This window comes from Copadichromis virginalis, linkage group LG6 (assembly GCF_057382275.1).
Source record: "Copadichromis virginalis isolate Kocher_CV1m ecotype Utaka linkage group LG6, C_Virginalis_male_GT1.1, whole genome shotgun sequence".
NCBI lineage: Eukaryota > Metazoa > Chordata > Actinopteri > Cichliformes > Cichlidae > Copadichromis > Copadichromis virginalis.
In genome coordinates, this window is record NC_140623.1 from 2940349 (window position 1) to 2962211 (window position 21863).

The window sequence follows — 21863 nt, forward strand, 5'->3', positions numbered from 1 at the left end:
AGGAAGAATAGGAGTACCACTAGACATGCATGTTTCTGACCAAACATGCTCCATGAGGGTTGCCTGAGATTAACTAGTGGAGCCTGTGCTTACAGCCAAGCGGCTTTAGCATTTCACTGATAACGTCAGAACTGGGAGATCTGCCACTGGTGGTTCTCTTCACAGATGATGGTGCCACAAAGTTTCCAGACTCAATCATTCTAGGTCTAAGGGATGAGAGGGTAATGTATACTTTGCAAATAAATAAATAAATAAATAACAGGATTCGAAGAAGGAGTCAGAATTCAGAGTCAACATAAACAGATAACGGTGGTTATTATAACAGTATCAACTAATTATAACTAGAACAAAACAATCTTCAACCTGAAGATAAAATCCTTTCTGAGAGGAAGGAAGGAAGGTGCGGCTGGCACGTCTACAATTGGAGGCTGAGGAGAAGGCCCAGAACAGGCGGGTTCAGCTCGAAATAAGAAGGCTGGAGATCAGTGTTGGTCAAGTTACTTGAAAAAAGTAATCAGTAACTAATTACCGATTACTCCAACACCACTAGAGGCAGCAGATAGAGATAGGTTAGAGGGACCCATATCTGTCATGGAGATAGACAAAGCAATTCGGGGTATGAAGACAAGAAAAGCGCCGGGCCCTGATTGGTACCCAAGTGAGTTTTATAGAACATTTGCTCCCGCACTGATTCCCTTACTTTGCAGAGTATTTAAGGAAGTTCTTGATAAAAAAGCTCTGCCCCAAACAATGTCACAGGCCTTGATCTCTGTACTCCTTAAGAAGAATAAGGACCCACTTAAATGTGAGTCATATCGCCCAGTAAGTTTACTTGGATGTGATTATAAAATACTGACTAAAGTACTGGCAGCTAGAATTGAGCTTGTTATAAGTAAGATAATACATCCTGATCAGACAGGGTTTGTTGCAGGTAGACAACTCTCCAGCAATCTCCGCCGTCTGTTCAATGTAGTATATACTGCTGGAGATAACATTATGCCAGAGATTGTGATATCCTTAGATGCCCACAAAGCCTTTGATAGAATAGAGTATTACTATCTATTTATGGCCCTCGAGAGATTCGGCTTTGGTCCAACATTTTGCTCGTGGATTAAAATAATTTATTCGAGCCCCCAGGCTATGGTGAGAACGAATAATATCATATCTGAACCCTTCTCTCTATTCCGGGGAACAAGGCAGGGGTGCCCTTTGTCACCCCTGCTCTTTGATGTGGCAATTGAACCCCTTGCAATGATGCTGAGACAGGCTGCTGAATTGGTAGGGATACAAAGGGGGACACAAAACCATAGGCTGTCCTTATATGCTGACGATCTCCTCCTTTTCCTGTCAAACCCTGCCACTAGTATCCTGGTGGCCCTCGGTATTATCAAAGATTTTGGGAGGGCGTCGGGCTATAAAATTAATTTAGACAAAAGTGTTCTTTTCCCCATTAATAAACAGGCGAGGAAACTTTCTTTCCGGGCCTATCCCTTTGCAATACATAAGGATAGATTCACATATTTAGGTGTTAATGTAACTAGTAAGTATAAAGATTTACTGGACTATAACTTTAAAGTTGCACTGGACAAAGCGAAATTAGATATGGAAAGGTGGGCATCGCTCCCCTTATCATTAGCAGGGAAGGTAAATTCTGTTAAAATGAATATACTGCCGCGGCTCCTCTATTTATTTCAGACGATACCGATTTTCATTCCTAAATCATTTTTTAAGGAATTGAACAAATGTACGTCTGCCTTTATTTGGAAAAAAAACTGTCCCCAGGATAAGAAGGGAGTTTCTTGAGAGACAGAAAGAAGAGGGAGGTCTGGCTCTGCCGAACTATATGCACTATTATTTTGCTGCTAATATACATAAGTTGTTATTTTGGGTCAAAGAGTTAGATGAGGATGAAACCCCAATATGGGTTCATATGGAAAGGTATGTCTCTAGTCCAGTGTCCCTGCGCTCCCTGGTCTGCGCTCCTCTACCCTTGAGCAAACATCTTTACACAAACAACCCGGTGGTATCTAATTCTCTGAAAATTTGGACTCAATTCAGATCACATTTTAAAAACAGAACCGCCCTCCTGTCTGCTCCCATCTATGGAAATCACTTGTTTCCCCCAGCCCTTGGGGGAACAGCCTTTAGGGAATGGCATAGAGCTGGGGTGGAATGTGTCAAACATCTTTTTAAAAATGGTACTTTTATGTCTGCTGCTCAACTGGAAAAGGACTATGGAATCTCCTCCAAGACTAATTACTTTAGATATTTCCAGGTTCGGGACTTTGTGAAAAAGTCATTCAGCCCCTCCCTCGAGCTTCCACAAAGCGGATGGATAGACGAGTTGATGGACACAGATCCGCCTGCTAAGGGGACAATCTCCACGCTATATACACATATTCAGAATGTGGCTTCCCCCTCCCTGGACAATGTAAGATGGAAATGGGAGGAAGAATTGGAGCTGGACATTTCAGAGGTTGACTGGGGGGGGGGGGGGGGCTGTAGATCTAGTACACTCTGCTTCTATATGTGTGAGACACGGATTGATACAGTTCAAGGTGTTACACAGACTCCACTTGTCACGGGAGAAACTGGCAAGAATGTACCAGGGGGCCGATCCGACCTGCCCCAGATGTAAACAGGTGCCAGCCAACTTATGCCACATGTTCTGGTCTTGTTCCAGGCTGAAAGACTTTTGGGCTAACATCTTTAGAACATTCTCATTCATTTATAATAAAGATATGGAACCAATGCCTCTGACAGCCATCTTTGGTGTGGCACCGAGGGAAACTCAACTAACAGCCTCTCAGAGGAAGGCAATAGCATTCGCCTCATTGCTGGCTAGGAGATTGATTCTATTTAACTGGAGAAAGGCAACACCGCCATCCCATAAACGCTGGGTGGAGGAGGTGATGGCACACCTCAAATTAGAACATCTCAGATTTACTATACAGGGCAACACCAAGAAATTCTTTAGGGTCTGGCAGCCTTTCATTTCCTATTTTGAAGATGAGTTTCCATCCACTCCATAACTGGCAACTCCCCCCCCTTTTTTTTTTTTTTTCCTTCCTCTGTCTGGGTATAGTTTTGTCTTACACTGTGTGGTAGGACTTGAGTTCGAGCTTTTCTGTATGAATGGTATGCTTTCTGAAAACTCAATAAAAACACTTTGATTATTATTATTACCGATTACTCCCCCAAAAAAGTAATCCCGTTACTTTACTGATTACTTACTTTCAAAAGTAATTAATTACTTAGTTACTTAGTTACTTTTTAGAAACACGATTTACAACCTGAATAGGTGATAAAGCGATAGATCTTTCAGCCCAGTTCTACTTTTTCTGCATAATCCATCATACAAAATGTAATCAAATGGAAAAGTCTCTTTTTAAAACTTGTTTTATAGGTTTTAACTTTATGCATCAAGCAAAAATTTAATTATATGCAACATTCTCTGACTCGAAGAAATTAGTTTAACATTTAAACTTATTTTCTGCACATTCCAGCACATAAAATATTTTTTTGTGTGTGTTTACACTCACTCTTTCAAATAGATTCAAGTAAAACACAGCAGAAAATAAATAAAGTCAAAGACTCAGCGGTCCTGTTGCTCTATTTTCACCTGTAAAGCAGGAGTGGGGTGGGCGGAGGTGTGCTCTGGTGCAGGTGTGCAGCGGTCAGTGGAAGAATCCGCGAGTTTCTCTGTGAGTTTCCCATTACGTGGTAGCGCACTCCCGCTGCTTGCTTGGAAGTTTAGGGGTTTTTCGCTGTAAAAAGAAGTTTTCTTCCCACGCACAGCGGACACTAATGTTTTTGTCACTTTTTATGGAATCAAACTCAAAGTAAGGTCAGTACTTCCACGCTTTAAACGCTGCACACTCATACTCTCTCCCGCACTCGATATATGATGCACTGTTGATCTGCACACAGCTGTTGTCACTAACGGCGCACTCGCTTACGTCACTGTCATGAGACATTCTCGCAAAAAATCACGGTTTTAGTAACGCAGTAACGCAGCGTTCCTACGGGAAAGTAACGGTAATCTAATTACCGTTTTTGCAATAGTAATCCCTTACTTTACTCATTACCTGAAAAAAGTAATCAGATTACTCATCTCTGCTGGAGATAGAGGCAGATAAAGCCGTTAGGCTGTGAAAGCTTGAGCTGGAGGCTCAGTCTCAAGCCTCATCTGTCTCTGCTGACAATTCCGGTTCCACCTCCTCGTCCGCTTCTCCTTTTGATATTAGTAAGTGCATTACTTTAGTGCCTGCTTTTAAAGAGGCTGAGGTGGATTCTTATTTTGCAGCATTTGAGCACATTGCTGGTGCTTTGCAGTGGCCTAGTGAGATCTGGCCCCTTTTATTACAGTGTAAACTAACTGGAAAAGCCCAAGAGGTGGTAGCTGCGCTTCCCTTAAAAGACAGTTTGGAGTATTCTTGTGTTAAATCAGCTGTGTTGCAAGCATATGAATTGGTTCCAGAAGCATACAGGCAGAAATTTCGGCTACAGAGGAAACGTCCCTCCAAAAACGTATGTGGAGTTTGCCAAGGAAAAAGGTATCCTCTTTGACAAGTGGTGCTCTGTAATGTAATGTAATGTAATGTAATGTGCTAGTCCCCATAGGGAAATAGTTCCTCTGCATTTAACCCATTCACCCAGTGAAGCAGTGGGCAGCCACCTGTGCAGCGCCCGGGAGCAGTGTGTAGGGACGGTACCTTGCTCACAGGTACCTCAGGGTAGCCGTTCAGTGGAGTCGAACCCCCGACCTTCCGATCATGGGGCCACCACTCTACCTACTGAGCTATCCCTGCCAGTGTCAAAAGCCAGTGATTATGATTCATTGTGTGAACTGATGTTGCTGGAAGACTTTAAAAAGTGTCTTCCAGAGAGTATAGTGTTATACCTGAATGAACAGAAAGTAACCACTTTAGCGACTGCAGGAGTTCTCGCAGACGAGTATATGCTCACCCATAAGTCCTCTTTTCTGGTTAAAGAGAAGTCACAGTTTAGTGCTGTGCAGCAGGCTCGCACTGTTAAACCCTTGGGCTCTAAAGAGAGTCGAGAGTGTTTCCACTGTCATAAACTGGGACATGTCATTGCGGACTGTTTGGCCCTGAAACGCAAAACAGTGAATTCTCAGCAACCCAAAGGTGTTGCCTTTGTGAAAGCAGCGTTCCATCCTGAGGTGCTTGATTGTGGTGGTAAGGTGCCAGACCCTTGTTGATCCATTTATCTTTGATGGTTTTGTATCGCTAACTGATAAATTCACTGATCTAAAATCGGTGCGCATACTGACACCGGAGGGTCTCAGACCTTAATCCTTTCTAGTGCTTTACCTTTCTCAGCAGACAGTGCGTGCGGATTTAATGTTGTGCTGCGTGGAATAGAGATGGGTTATGCTCCCAGACCCGTTCACCAGGTCTATATCAAGTCAGAACTCGTTACGGGATTTTTCCCCGTCGCAGTATGCCCAACCTTACCCATAGAGGGGGTGGCCATGTTGCTAGGAAATTATAATGCGGGCGGATTAGTGCGTCCTAGTCTGGAGGTGCTGGATAAGCCCCTCAGTTGTGATGCCCCAGATGTTTCTGTGATCCTAAAGCTGTACCCAGCCTGTGTGGTTACTCGTGCCCAAGCCTGTAAAGATGGTGACGTTACCCGCGCTGATTCTGTGTTGATGACCTCATTTTCTTAGGAGGGTGCCGCGTTACCTGACGACAACAATGTTTTGTCTTCCCCAGACTTGGTGAATCCTGAGGAGCCTGGTCCATCTGTAAAAGATATTCCACTGCCTTTGACCAGAGAAAACCTGTCGACAGCTCAGATAGCTGGCGAATCATTAAAGCCATGTTTTAAGCGTGTGGTAAGTGCTGAGCAAGCCAACCATGAGCAACAAGCCTATTCCATAGAACAAAATGTGCTAATGTGTCAATAGTACCCACCTGGTGCAGGAAGTGTGGACTGGGGTCAGGCCAATGCTCTGGCTAAGCAGCTCATTGCCGTTTCACAAAGAAAAACGAAACACACTTATGATAAGGCTTCTCTAAAAAGACACCTCAGAGTAAGTGATAAAGTACTTGTCTTACTTATTTTACTCACTTACTTATTTTTACTTGGTTACCTTAAAAGTACAAAATCCCTGCTATGCCACACTTCTGTGTTAACTGCACCCGACTTGATGCAACCATGCAAGTTAGAAATTGACGCCAGTGCTGTTGGGGCTGGAGCAGTACTGTTGCAAAAAGACTTGCAGGGATTGGACCACCCCATTTGTTATTTCCACTGCAAATTTAATCAGCATCTGTTAAGTTACTCCACCACTGAAAAGGAGACATTGGCCCTGTTGCTAGCTCTTCAGCACTTCCATGTGTACTTGGGGTCTGGCACATTGTAGCGTACACTGATCATAATCCACTTGTATTTCTTGCCCGAATGTTTAACCACAATCAAAGGCTCATGCGATGGGCCTTGCTGCCACAAGAGTACAATTTGGAGATTCGGCATATAAAAGGATCAGAAACTGTACTAGCTGATGGCCTCTCCCGGCTGTGAGTATGACTTGTTTTGTTGTCTGTCACAAATATTGAAATCTGTGTATACAAAACATAGTCTTGTATTTTAAGGGGAGGGGTGTTACGGCCCTGGGCCTTGGAGAGAGTGAGACTACCCTTTTGTGCTTATGCAAATCTAAGTGTGCCAGACCTCGCGGACGATTGGCTGCCTGGAGATCCCATGACCACTCCATGACCAATTGACTGGCTGATTGTCTGCACCTGGGAGTATAAAAGGCTGAAGATCCTTCACACTAGGGGGGAAACTGCTGCTCTGAAGTGAACATGCAGTGGCCTCCTCGTCTGCTTTGCATGTTAAACCTGTTTGCTGTGTTGCTCTTTGTTTAAACCTGATATACAGCTCAACTTAGTTTCATTAGAGTTTTGTGATCCTGGCTTGCCTTAGTTACCCTTAGCTTTTATTTTGTGTGCCGCCAGCCTGCTTTAGTTGACCCTTAGCTTTTACGCCTGACTGTTTCGTTTGTTCTTTATGTAATAACTATATGCCCAGTGGTCTGTTGAACAGCCCTGTCGGTTTTCTGTTTAAAGTTTGACATTAAAACCTTTTACTTTACTCAGTTTTGTGTGGGGGGGCTTGTGTACGTTACTCCTCCCCTGACACCTAGCAGAGGGGGTCGTAACACAGTACTCTTGCTGCATTAGAAAAAAAGAGGCTTTCTCTTTGCAACCCTTCCTTGCATGACGTACTTGTTGCATGGGGCTTGTTCAGTATTTTTCCAACTGTGCTGTCATGATAACTGATGCCTGCAGAGTCTGAGATCTAGCTCTTCTTCATTGCCTCTGATTCTCTGTGATTATCGACCTTTGGGCATTTCATCTTGGGTCTCCCTCCTTCTCCTGCTGAGGTGGAGACAATTTGTCAAGATGTGTGGCTTCAGGTCTTTGGTACTCTTGGGGGATGCGGATGGCCCAGATCTCATACATACACATCATCTCTCTCACTCACACACACACAAAACACAAGGAGATTGTTGATTTGTATATTTGTATTTCTATTTGTACTCTATCCATTATTATATTTTCTTCTTTTTTCCTATTTGTCTTCAATTTCTTTGTGCTTGTTACTTGTGCGTGTTAAGAGAGGGTGTGAATAAAGTAAGGCAGTAAGACAAAGCAATGATTGTTATGCCTGAGCAGTATATTAGCTATGCTCAGCAGAGGACCAGAGCCAGGAGGCACACCACAGTGCTCCAGACCTCTCAGCTCATTTTGTTCAGAGCACAGAGAGAGGGGATGAAATTGAAAGTTTGGATGACCTGGAGTTTAAACGCTTTAATCAGACACCAGCAACAGATCACAGGATAAAGGGAAGTACAGGAAAAACTATGAACGCTCAAGAAAAGGTGGCTGAAGGCGAGTGATAAGGAAAGAACCCCACTAAATGGCATGGACACTGTTTTTGTTCATCACCACTGCTAGAGGTGGAGGGACGCAGTGCAGAGGTGACATCAGATGACAGCACAAGACATCCTGCCTGCCGAGAGTTCATGGACGATGTAATCATGATGACTTCATCAATCCAATTGATGAATCTGACAAAAAACACCTTCAGCATCCAAAGGTCAGAGATTCTAACCCAAGAACAAGGGATCCGATGTTTTGGGAAGAATTATGAGAGCTCTCTGAAGGACACTGCTAATCTCGGGGACACCAAAGCTCAGCTAAGCACCTGGCTCATGGCAACAGCTTGGATGGTTCAGCTTCAATGTTTGTCTCACCGTGTGCAATGAAGTCCAGAACTCCCCATCTTTAAAACCCCATCCAGCACCTTATTGGGTTTATCCTGAACAGTAACAAAGATGGTGCTTGAATACAAACACCCAGAGAGACAAGTAACTCAAAACTCAAAAGATTTATTGTATTAATTGTAAAATCAGTAAAAGAATCACAGTGAAAACAAGACATGTGAAAATCCAAATCAGAAGTGAAAATTGAAATACAATTTTTCAGCTTACTAGAGTAAAAATATCAGTGCTTGAAAACAAAAAACAAACAGCAGAAGTAGTTAAATGTATCACTCAGTTCAGGTCATTCAATAATTCTGACCAACATCCATACAGAAGAGAAGCATTAAAGAGAAAATCCTTTAAATCTCACACAATTTTAACTCAAATTAAATATTTATGACAGTGAACAGTCACATCAATATTGATGATTTAGAAATGAAATACATCCAGTGTATATATGAGAAAGCCAAATAACCCAAATAAAAACCGAAGCAGTCAGCTCTGATAACTTCTCTTGTACAGCCACAGCTAAAGTGAACATCTATCTTCTTTTAAACAAAATATTAATAATTTTTCCAAATCAATGATTTGATTTTAATGATTTTCTTTTATTTAAAACTGATATTCTGTCATATTTTAATTTATGTTCTAAATGTGTGTGGTCTGTATTAATTAATTAATAAGTGTTCTTTATAGGTAAAGAAAAAAATCAGACCAGTAATCATAGATAATGGCATTTACTCAAACCAGCCACAAATAAAATATAACGCTTGTAGATAAATCCGGTTTGTCACTTAGCCCTTTACCAAATAAATTATCTCCTGTCAACACAAAATAATATAATTAAGACATTTTGTGCTTTCTAATATTTCAGTCCTTAATGAATTGCTAACATTCACTCAAATTTAGAAAAAAAAAATCTAACAAAAAACGAAGATTAAAATAAGGCAAATTTGTGATGTATGTGATGTGATGTGTACATTTGGCAAATTTCTCATTTTCCCGTTTCTGGCCGAGATTCACTTTGATACTCTCTAACGAGCTTGCAGCCAGTCAGTAAAACAGAATTTCGGTGTTTTTAGGAAGAGCAGGCGGTTTTTGTTTCAGAATCAGCAGGAAGGAGTGTTTGCTCAACCAGCTCAGCATTGGATTACAAAACAGAAAGCGTTTCTGTCTACTGAATGAACTCATGGGCAGTGTGTCAACAAGTACTGTGCACTTCAGTGATAAATGTGCTCTTATCAGTGTAAGCTTTATAGGAGCCACATGCAAAAGGTTAATAGCAGTAACTAAGAAATCCGATGCTGACGGGGATCAAGGAGACCAGCAAACGTCTAATTCGGCTGTCTCTCACCCTTTACCCTCCCCTGTTGCTTGTCATGTGTTTCTTTGGTGTATTAAGAGTTTTTTCATGTGCAGAGGTGGGGTTTTTTTCTGTTCTCAAACTGATCTCCCTGTTGGAGGTCAGTCTGGGGGGGGGGGGGGGGGAGTTATTTTTTTCTCCTTATCTTTCCTCATGTGGTGCATTTTCCATTGTTATACCTCTCTGACCCGTCTTCCCCATGTGATGTTTTTTGTAATGTATGTATGGTCGGAGGGTAAGATGGCGCCACCATTGCGTGCAATAGGTCGGAGGCCTTATGAAATTTCCCCTTGTGGGACTAATAAAGGTATATCAAATCAAATCAAAGAGCAGGCCTGAGCTGAAACCAAAATTTTAGACTGTTCATTGTGAGTGAACCGCCACTAGTGTACATTCTGTTACATCACTAAACCTGTTAAATTAAAACAAAGAAATCCACACGCAAACCAGGAATGTCGTCCTCAGACATTAGTCTTTCATGAGCCAGGGCTCATGTTTCATCACCACATGCAAATACACACACAGGCATAACTAGAGAAAGAAAGCGAGTGTGAGACAACTGAAAAGAAAATCTGCAGCAAACAGCAATTAGAGCTGACTTCTGAATGCTCGTACCATTTTGGAGGAAAATCCCAGGTGGCAAAATACGGATATGTTTAGCTTTTATACAATATTAAAACCTATTTCAATCTAAGAGTACAACAGCCAATGGCTCTACCCACTTTCATATTTGCAAAAGGTTAATGTAAATATGTAAACACGACAGGCGACTAAATCAGCTATCGCTCTCACACACCAGTTCCACTGTAACTTAACTTTAGAAACTTTAGGCATAGTCTGGTGAATTGGTCTCTCCTTACTCTAAGGAGTTACATTTTATTTTACTGTGATTATTGTATATAAAAAACGAATAAATCCTTTAACAGTCAAAGGACAGACAAAGGAAAAACAGGCATTCTGGCAGCATCTGGCTTCTTTTTTTAAAAAGGTAAACAAAGAAGAGAACCGTTTACATTTTTTTTTTCAGAAGGGTCCCACACAGCTCAGTGAGAGTGGGTTAGATGATTTGGCAATAAAGAAGTGGCAGAGGCTTTCAAGGTATGGGTCAAAGTAACATTTTCTGCCATCTAACATTTCTATATAAAATAATTTAGGACATGCTATTTTCCTGCATTAATTTGTGTGGTTTTCAACCTCTTCTGAAGAAAAACCATCACCACCTTTTACACAATTTGTGCAGGGTGGATTAAAATAAATGTATATCAGAGAGATGGAGAACTAAAAACACATGTGCGTCTACAAGCTGGAACGTAGACATCTACTAATATATCGATCGAATCCCTTGATAGTTTTCAATGCAAATCACCAAACCAACATTCACTGAGTAATTTGTTAAGATTTCTAAAGAGTCTAGAAGATGGTAAAAAAGCAAAACCCAGGAAGGAGAAACCAGATTAAAGTGAACCTTGCAGTCAGAAGTTCTTCTTCTTCTTCTGTTAGAGGAGCTTGGGCCTGGATGGGTTAGCTCTGACTGAGGAATAAGCCCCAATGTGACTGATGAGGTTGGGTTCTACACTATGGGACCTCTGCCCAGGGACTGTCCTGGCCATTTGATACAGAACAATGTCTTTAGCATGCCCTTTGTAGCAGAATGAACTGTCTAGATACTCAGCCACCCTTAATGAGGCATTGCCAGGGAACAACATGGCTGGGGTGCAGCACTCGGTAGCTGGCGAGACGGCATACAGCTGTGGGGAAATTCTCCGGACTTCTAGAAGGTAATGCCGCCCCAACAACTCTGCAGCGGTCATAAAGTATAGAGTGAAAAAGAGGAGATGGGTAGCGGACAGGGTGAACGAGAAAGAACAAGGGTTCCAGTAAGGAAAGCTGAGGAGGAGAGCCGTTGCGCCAACCAATCCCAGCCCCACCCACTCCAGAATGCGGTATGGCTCAGGGTTCCAGTAGCGTTGTAGCCTTTCAGGATGATATAGCTTGATGTAAAGAGTGTGAAGAGCAAACCTACGTGACAACAAATCCTTTATAACAATGAAAAAGTCATTTCTTGGCAAAGCATCATCTTCTAGAACGACAATATTTTTAGGCTTCACCAGATCCCAGCCTCTGCGGAGACAAAAGACATAATCCCTCTTCTCCTTTTCAAAGGTATTAATTCGCTCCTGTATGCTCTGCTGCTCCTGAGGTGAACGCCGGACCACCCTGAAGTGGCTCTCCAGCACCTTGGCATCTTGGTTTTCCTGCGGGCCACTCTCCACATCACAGACCAGCACCTCCGCGCACTTCTGCTCCCCACAGCTTCCCACAATGTTACTCAGCTGCAGCATTACCTGGAGCAGGTAGTGGTAGTCCCGTGCCTCCTTCCGCCTGGCTGTTACCACAGTGACCAGCAGTTCAGGATGTTGAGTGAAGTTGTTGAATCTGGACGTTGCTGCAGTTGAAGAGCTCTGCCAGAAGTGCAGAGCCTCCTGACCTCGATCTAGGCTTTCCCGCAGCACCACTTCACTCATAGAATCGAGGTACATGGACTTAATGAAGTAGTAAGAGTACAGCAGACGATGGCAGCACAGAGGAAATATGACACAAAATGTGATGATGGACAGGGCGAAGGCTTGAGTGACTGTGCTGGACCATCGCAGGTACTGGCTCAAGAACACTTTCCATCGAGGCATTGGGGAATTTGTCATGTGATGACAAAAAAAAAGTCAAAAAGAATCTGCTCTGGAGGATTTAGGTCAACATTTACAGTGTCCCAATATGATATAGCAGTCCACTAGCACTTACCACAGCAGTGAAACGTAATGACTGTGGCTGAATAAATGGCTGTGATCTGATAGCCTTGTGGAAAATGAGTCAGCTATTGGTTCTTCTTCTTGTCCACAGAGTGGTAAGAGTTTCAGCTCAGTCCTTGTGGTCTGTTTCTCCACTGAAGGCTGTAGAGAGAGACAAGGTATTTCTCAGTTATAGTTTTCAGCTATCCTTTAGATCCTACATTAGAAAACTACTTGCTAGTGGTAGTTCATGTGGAAAGTTTGACACAAACTGGAAATGGAGCACAATAACATTCAAAGTAAAAAATTTGAAACCTTTTCAAATGTATTGCAGTGGTAAGCACAACGTTTTATTTTGAAGGCAAACATTCTCTTTTTCTAGTTTGTACCAGATTTTTGTTAAATATATTCTTTGCATATTTAATGATATAATACAAATAATGAACATGAATTTTCAAGGATAAATGTTTTCTTCTTTTTAAAAGGCATTACGTTATCAGATTATTCCATGATAAATCAGTGAGTGCATGCCATGTGAACCGCTTGGAATCAGCAATTTGTTTTTTTATGTTCGCTTATAGAGTGAAGGCAAATGGTAAATGGCCTGTATTTGTATACCGCTTTACTAGTCCCTAAGGACCCCAAAGCCATCCACTCATTCACACACTGGTGATGGCAAGCTACAATGTAGCCACAGCCACCCTGGGGCGCACTGACAGAGGCGAGGCTGCCGGACACTGGCGCCACCGGGCCCTCTGACCGCCACCAGTAGGCAACGGGTGAAGTGTCTTGCCCAAGGACACAACGACCAAGACTGTCGGAGCCGGGGCTCGAACCGGCAACCTTCTGATTACAAGGCAAACTCCCAACTCTTGAGCCACGATCACCCACAAGGCATGCAACATTTTACCATCATATCATTACTGTATGATGTATAACTATAGACAGTACATGGGGCTGGTTGAAATATAGCTTGTTTTCCTCGGATCAAAAATGAGCCCAGGTTTATGGTAAAGAAGTGACTGAAGTGATTGTTTGTGAAATTGTTTGGGCGACTGTGGCTCAGGGGGTTGGGAAGCGTATCTGTAACCGGAAGGTTGCCGGTTCGATCCCCGGGCTCTCTGTCCTGGTCGTTGTGTCCTTGGGCAAGACACTTTACCCTACTGGTGTTGGCCAGAGGGGCCGATGGCGCGATATGGCAGCCTCGCCTCTGTCAATCTGACCCAGGGCAGCTGTGGCTACAACCATAGCTTGCCTCCACCAGCGTGTGAATGCGAGAGTGAATGAATAGTGCTTTGGGTGCCTTGAAAAGCGCCATATATAAATCCAATCCATTATTATTAAACCTTCAAATTCTTGTTTTGTCAGTTTGTAACGCTGGCCCATTTTTACTCCCTCCTTGCACTTTCTTAATCAAGCATTAGCAAACATGAATTTGAAAAAGATTTTATCCTTAAGGAATCACACCTAGACGTTGAGCCTGGTATAAAATATAGATGGAAAGGACATCTTTTAGACTGTTCTGACCACTTGGTGATATGACCCATTAAATCTACCCCAAAAGCGCTTTTGAAGATTTCTGAGCTGTCAGAAAACAAAGAAAACATCCATGAAATCAATGCTTGTTTCTGTTACTTCACACATACCTGGTATAAAGTTCTTATACAAATAAATAAATAACAGTCTTCTTAGATTTAGCTTATGTTATATGGAATGACCCTTAAAAATAACCCTAAATGCCAGAATGTTGACATTGCTCACACACACCTAAGTAAAGTGAGAGAGGTATTGATTATACTGAACTCCTCCTTCACTGTGGTGGTGGATACAAAACCATTAGTTAATTTAAACATGTTAAAAATGTGAGTACCAAAATCACAGGTGGGAAGTAACAAAGTAAAAATACTTATATAGAATTTTCAGGTATCTGTACATTACTTAAGTATTTATTTTTCTGACAACTTTTTACTTTTACTCCCTATATTTTTAAACAAATTTCTGTTGTTTTGTTTTTTTCAGCACAACTCCGGAAAGACTGCCGGTACCCACAAGTTGCTGTTGTGCTACTTCAGCATCTAGCTAGCCATACAGAAGAGGAGCAACAATAAAGGTGTAACATGTTGTGGCAGGTTATTTCAAATGCAACTATAAGCTCAGCAAACATTAGCAAACGCTCAAACTGCTTGTAGCACAGTGTGTTGCTAGCTAAAGGTCCAACTGTTGTATTTCACAGAGAAAGAAAATAGTGTAACGATGGTTAAGTGTTACTGGACAGTGACATGTTGGTTTTCTCTGCACACTGTTGTTGTTCCTTTAAGATTCATGTTTGGTTGGGCTGCAGGAAGTAGTGAGGGTGGTGTACAGGAAGGGGTGGGGGGGACCTGGTTGTTCTGTGTGTGTGCCAGGCTGAAGAGAGGTGTAGTTCGAGAGCGCTTCCCCCTGAGTTAACAACCCGCTGGCTTATGTGCCGAATAAACGGACAAACTGAGACCCCAACCGTCTGGTTCTTGTGAACGTTACATTGGTGTCAGAAGTGAAGAAAGAAAAAAGAACCCCAGAACGCCCGAGACCCTGTTGCCGGCGACGCTTGCCGTTACGAGACGAGGATGTTGCCGGGCAGGATTAAGAAGGAGACGGAGGAGAGGGAGGAGAGGGAGGTTCGTCCGCGCTCGCCCGCCCATGGAGTGAGGGAAACGGCGCTGCGGCTGTCTGCCGAGGCTGGATTTTCTCCAGGTTTGACTAGGCTCGGGAACTGTTCGCACAGCGGCCGCGATTCCGGCGGGAAGGAGTCGACCTCGCTTGGCGCGCCGTCACGTGATGTAAACAAACATGGCGGCGCCCAGCAAGCTGCAGCGAATATAAAAACGCCTAAGTTCAGCGGCAAGACGCCATGGGAAGTGTTTATCGCACAGTTCGAGCTGTTAGCTGTTGCAGCTGGCTGGTCTGAGGAACATAAAGCTCTCCAATTGGCTTTGTGCCTGTGTGAGGATGCAGCTGCATGCCTGCTGCTGCTGACCGAGGAGCAGAGGGGAGATTATAATGCTCTGGTCGGAGCACTTCAGAGGCGCTTCGGGCAGTATAACCAACCAGTGCTGCTGAGGTCGGAGTTCCACAACAGATGCAGATTGCCAGGTGAGCCCCTCCGCATTTTGGCCCATGAAGTCGAGTGCCTTTGCCGGAGGGCGTATGACAGCATGCCACCATCAGTGCAGGCGGAGTTAGCTCGGGACCAGTTCCTGCAGGCCCTGAGCCCTAAAGAGCTCCGCATGCAAACTCAGCTTGCTCGGCCGGCCACACTCAGTGCAGCCCTGGAGCTAGCGTTGGAGAGGGAGATGCTTGCAGGATCCTCTGGGGGCGCTGACGACGCACACGTGGTGAGGGCTGTGTCAGCACCTGTGGAACAGATGGAGACGCCAGCGGGCCTGTGCAGTTTGGTGCAGACAGCTTCGCTGCAGTCGCCTTCCCCTCGGGCTGGCCCACACCGCCGACCTCAGAGCTGCTGGGGATGTGGACAAGTCGGACACCTCATCAGGCAGTGCCCCAAGCTTGCAGCGGTTCAGGGAAACGCCCACGGGCCCGTGTAGGCGGGAGTACACGGGCCTGGGAGAACGACATCCCCACACCACCGCCACCTCCACCCGGTGCGGCCATCACTGTGGGCTGGACCCAGGTTGGCGGCTTTTGCCATGTTCCAGTGACGATTGCGGGGGTGTCCTGTACGGCCCTGCTGGACACGGGATCCAATGCAACGCTGGTCCGACCCGATATTGTCCCAACCGGAGCTGCTGTACAACCGACTAACGTGCAACTTAAGACTGTGACCGGTGATCTGGCCCCAATGAGAGGGAAGGGAGTGTTCCAGTTCAAGGTGGGGGACCTCGGTGTGTCTTATGCTGCCTGGGTGGCTGACGTGCAGGACGCCTGCATCCTTGGGCTGGATTTTTTACGAGCCATTGGTGGTGTACTGGACTTAGGCAAAGGCCTCCTCGTACTCCCTGATGGGAAGAAGGTGCCGCTTATTCCTCCCCCGGTCTGCACAGCATCTGCCGCGGCGTCCACCTCCACCGCAGAGACCCCTGCAGACCCGCCAGCAGAACAGCGAGCGGAGGAGGAGGAGGAGGAGGAGAGGCTCTCAGCAGTGAGGAGTATCTGGTCAAAGAACTGTGAGGGGCTGACTCCACAGCAGCAAGAGAGTCTATGGCAGGTACTAAAAGGGTTTAGTGACATTTTTGCCCTGAAAGAAAGTGATGTTGGCTTGACACACTTGGTAGAGCACGTCATTGAGACCGGGGATGCCCAGCCTATTAAAGTGCGCCCCCGCCGCCTGCCCCTGGCTCATCAGGAGGCTGCAGACAGGGAGCTGTGTGAAATGATGAAGGCGGGCATCATAGAACCATCTGATAGCCCGTGGGCCTCCGCGGTGGTGATGGTGCCTAAGAAAAAAAGTCCTAGGATGCGTTTCTGTGTGGACTACAGACCACTCAACAAAGTGACAAAGAAAGACTCTTACCCCCTTCCCAGGATTGATGAGTCCCTCGACTTAGTAGCCGGGTCCTCCTGGTTTTCCACCCTGGACCTGCGGAGTGGCTACTGGCAGGTGCCACTGTCCCCGGAATCCAGACCGAAGACAGCCTTCTGCACTAACAGGGGACTATGGCAGTTCAAAGTCCTGAGTTTTGGCCTTTGCAACGCTCCTGCGACCTTCGAGAGGCTCATGGACAGTGTGCTGGCTGGCGTCCCACGGCAACGGTGTCTGGTTTACCTGGATGATCTTCTAGTGCACGGGAGCTCCTTTGATGCTGCCCTGGATGCCCTGAGACAAGTGTTGGAGAGGGTGGCGGCTGCAGGCCTGAAGCTGGATCCCGACAAGTGCCACTTCATGAGGAGGGAGGTGGAGTTTCTGGGCCACAAGCTGGGTCGTGAGGGCATCAGCACTTTGGAGGAAAAAATTCACACCATTACCGAGTGGCCCACACCAGCAGACCAGAAACAGCTCAAAAGCTTCCTAGGACTGGCGTCTTATTACAGGAGGTTTGTGAAGGGCTTTTCCTCCATAGCCGCACCACTCTTCCACCTGCTGCAGAAGGACCGTGACTTCATCTGGACCCAGGACTGTCAGCAGGCGTTCGACACCCTCCGCAGATCGCTGACAGAGTCCCCAGTCCTTGCCCCCCCTGACCCCGCCCTGCCTTTTGTCCTGGACACTGACGCAAGTAATGTGGGGCTGGGAGCGGTGTTGTCGCAGGTTGGACCGGAAGGGGAGAAGGTGGTGGCGTACTTCAGCCGGGTCCTGAACAGGAGCGAGCGGCGCTACTGTGTCACACGACGAGAGCTGTTGGCTGTGGTGGCGGGGGTGAGACACTTTAAATACTACCTGTGCGGCACAGCATTTGTTGTCAGAACTGATCATGCTGCCCTTCAGTGGCTGATGTCTTTCAGGGAGCCAGAGGGACAGGTGGCTCGCTGGCTGGAGGAGCTCCAAGCCTTCAATTTCACCGTGGAGCACAGAGCAGGGACGCACCATTCTAACGCAGACGCCCTCTCTCGCCGCCCATGTGCTGCAGCTGGCTGCCGTTACTGTGAGAAGCGAGAGGAAATAGAGCGGGAACTCACGACAATAGACGGAGCAGCACAGCTCGCCTGCAGGGTTCTTCTGGTGGTGGATGCAGCGGAGTGGAGGGCACGGCAGGAACAAGACGCAGACCTGCTGCCGGTCCTGCAGTGGCTGGAGAAGGGGGAGCAACCCCTTTGGGATGAGGTCACTGGGTTTTCCATCTGTACCAGGGGGCTGTGGGCCAAGTTTGCAGCTCTCAGGCTGAAGGAGGGGGTGTTGGAGCGTGCCTGGAAGGATCCTGCCACGGGGGAGGAGAGGTGGCAGGTTGTGGTGCCAAGGTCGCTGAGGTCAGCTGTGCTGGGAGCCTGCCATGGGAGCACTGGCTCTGGCCACTTTGGGGTCTCCAAGACTCTTCGCCGCCTCCGCCAGGGCTATTACTGGGGTCAACAGCGGAGGGATGTGGAGGACTTTTGCCGCAGCTGTGATGCATGTTCCTCACACAAAGGGCCACAAGACCAGTCCCGGGCTCAGCTTCAGCAGCAACCAGCAGGAGCCCCAATGGAGCGAGTAGCTGTGGACGTCATGGGCCCATTTCCTCGCACAGACAGAGGAAACCGCTATGTTCTTGTGGCCATGGACTATTTTACCAAGTGGCCGGAAGCATACGCCATCCCAGATCAGGAGGCTGAGACGGTCGCTGATGTATTAGTGGAGGGGATGTTCAGCCGCTTTGGAACAGCAGAGACCCTCCACAGTGACCAGGGGCGTAACTTTGAGTCCAAGGTATTTGCTGCCATGTGTGAACGCCTTGGGACTAAGAAAACCCGCACCACCCCACTTCACCCCCAAAGCGATGGGCTGGTGGAAAGGTTTAACAGGACGCTGGCCCAGCAGCTAGCCATCCTTACCTCAGAACACCAACGGGACTGGGATTACCATCTTCCCCTTACCCTCATGGCCTACAGGTCGGCAGTGCAGGACTCCACCCAATGTACGCCTGCCCTGCTCATGTTAGGGAGAGAGCTGAGAACTCCTGCAGAGTTGGCTTTTGGGAAACCCCCGGACGCGCCAGAGGCACCACCGGGCCGGGACTACGCAAGGAAGCTGCAGGACCGGCTGGATTCTGCACATTCCTACGCCCGAGAGCAGCTGGCGAAGGCAGGCCTGCGCCAAAAGAGGAATTACGACATCACCACTAAAGGGAGGCACTTCCGTGCTGGGGAGCTGGTGTGGGTCTACAGCCCAAAGAGGAAGAAGGGACGGTGTCCTAAACTGGATAGCAGCTGGGTGGGGCCTTGCAGCGTCCTAGAGCGAGTGGGGGAGGTTGTTTACAGGGTGCAGTTGCCTCCTAGGGGGAGGATAGTAGCGCTGCACAGAGACCGGATGGCCCCCTACAGAGGACAGTCCCTCCCCTCCTTTCCAGAGGGACGTGTACAGAGCGTCCATGACCCTGCTCAGAGGGGCCCCCGACCGGGGCTGCGTTCCCCCCCCTCGGACTCTTCACCCCAAAGCCCCGAAGCTCCGCGTCCTCCTCAGGGGCTCAGGAGGTCAAGGAGGGAACGTAGGCTACCGCCCCGCCTCAGAGACTGTGTCGTTCCCTCGGGGACGAGGAACTTATTGCTGGGGGGGCAGTGTAACGATGGTTAAGTGTTACTGGACAGTGACATGTTGGTTTTCTCTGCACACTGTTGTTGTTCCTTTAAGATTCATGTTTGGTTGGGCTGCAGGAAGTAGTGAGGGTGGTGTACAGGAAGGGGTGGGGGGGACCTGGTTGTTCTGTGTGTGTGCCAGGCTGAAGAGAGGTGTAGTTCGAGAGCGCTTCCCCCTGAGTTAACAACCCGCTGGCTTATGTGCCGAATAAACGGACAAACTGAGACCCCAACCGTCTGGTTCTTGTGAACGTTACAATAGCTAACTTCACTCAGAGATGGGGAAAGATAAGAAAGGCAGGAGAAGAAGAGAGGTTAGATTTAAAGATAAGGACTGCTCAGTTCAGCTGGATAAACTGGAAATTTGAAACTAACATGCAAGTCCTCATGTTTTTAAGTCAGATAGGGTCCTGACATGTGACATTGCTTTTTTTTTTTTAAATTGTGAAACATGCTGCACAACAAACTGAGGCAGACTAACTTGCATTTACATGATTTTTAATAAGTTGCGTTTCTCTGAGTGTCATGGGTCCCTGTGTAGCTTCAGCATTGTCTTTGAAGTGTCTTTGGGTGTTTCCCTACCCCAAAGCCCGCTTTTTCTACAGTCTTGTGTTCGGGTGATTGTCACCGGCAATAGTGATAAAGGGTAAAGTAGGTTTGGGGCGGATTTCACCCAGTGATAGTGTTAGTGTACAAAATCAGGCGATCTTGATTTTTAGCGATAATATTCTTGTTTGCTCTAATAAGGTTGCTCTGCAGGTTAGTGCTGGATAAACAGGTTAGCTTGCTGTACTGTGATGGATTTAAAGTAAAGAGCAGTGTGTGACTGGTGCACAGTGGCTGCCTAGTAAAAAGTTAGTACAAGCAGTGTCCTCTCAGTGTTGAGGATGGAAATCAGCCAAGACAACTTATGAAACGTCTGCTGACATCTGGCTGAATTCAAGTGTGTACATCCACAAAGAGCAGCTGGTAGCTGATAACAGCCTGTACATTAAGAACATCTGCTGGAGCTCTCAACAGAAATTATTGTGAGTTGTGATTCTTTCCCCCACGCTGAGCGATTACATCTGACTTTAGGAAATTATGATTCTAGAAATACTCCACGCATCTACGTGTTGCGATAACCCCCGTGACAAGACGGTAGCCCGAGTGAACGTTTGCTAACAGTAAGGAGCCAGCAATCAGGGAAACACTGAAATCTTCCGTAAAGGAAGTGTGGCTCACATAATATGCGCGTTCACGTCGCTATTTTTAGATAATAAACTATATCGCGCTTTAGTATTTACAAACTCCGCGCGTGTGCCAACAAAGCCGTGGACGCCAGTAAAGTAGAAATAAACTCAAGAAATGTTACTGTGCTTTTTTCGCTGTGGTCGCTTTATTTTTTAAAAGTGAATAACAGATGACACCATACGGCAAGAAACACGGTCTGTGTTTAAACAGCGCTCTCTCTAAGCTCTGGGTAACACCACGGATCAGTCAAAGTTAGTAAAAACACCCAACACAGGATTGTTTGCGCTTAACGTGCCAGATTAAATTCTGTTGCTCGCGCCGTCCCAGCGCTGTGAAATACGGATCAAAGATCACCGTTACGCCGCGTGAACCATCCGAGAATGAGGAGGGCCTCAATTCAGACATTCTGAGAGAAAACACGGCAGACAAATAAATAAACAACACTTACTTGCGGTCGATTTCCGTTCCTCGCTAACATGACCGAACATCACAGCAACCTCCTCTAAGATACGGCAAGTGACCCGCAGTAAAATACCGTATTACTGAGAACACAGTCGCAGAGGTGCATACTGCTCCTGATCAGCAGGTGGCGCCACCTGACACAAGAAATGCATACAGGAGGGGTCTTTTTTTCTGTTCTCACTAATGAAAGCTACCTTCCGCTTCTCCCTTTTTCACGACGGCAGAAAACTCTCAAAAACATTTTAAACACTTATCAGGGACACAGAGTTGAGTGTGATAATCATAATACTGCACACAATAAACACTGCAAAAGGAACAGCTCAGCCATAAGTGACACACATACACACAAACATACAAACAAACATATTTCATCCACTATTCAATGATTTAACAACATAAACTGAATCAGATTAAAACATACATGAACATCTTCACTTTTCTGCACTCCTTCCTGTTAAAGAGTAAACAAATTTCTTCTATACCACCAAAAGTTATTTATCATCTATTATCAAAGATT

At 46.1% G+C, this 21863-nt stretch overlaps 1 protein-coding gene across 1 annotated transcript; it reads right to left on the bottom strand.

Annotated features, from left to right (window-relative positions):
- Positions 1-8409: 8409 nt before the first annotated feature.
- pgap4 (post-GPI attachment to proteins GalNAc transferase 4) lies at positions 8410-21415 on the bottom strand. The gene is made up of 2 exons (XM_085458226.1): positions 21333-21415; positions 8410-12610 (listed from the first exon to the last, which is right to left on the bottom strand). Exon 2 carries the CDS (start codon positions 12362-12364, stop codon positions 11159-11161), a length of 1206 nt encoding a protein of 401 aa, XP_085314352.1. The 5' UTR covers positions 12365-12610; positions 21333-21415; the 3' UTR covers positions 8410-11158.
- Positions 21416-21863: the final 448 nt, after the last annotated feature.

Bases quoted from the DNA above. Each gene is read 5' to 3' on its own strand.
- pgap4 (XM_085458226.1), bottom strand. From the start codon at position 12,364: ATGACAAATTCCCCAATGCCTCGATGGAAAGTGTTCTTGAGCCAGTAC.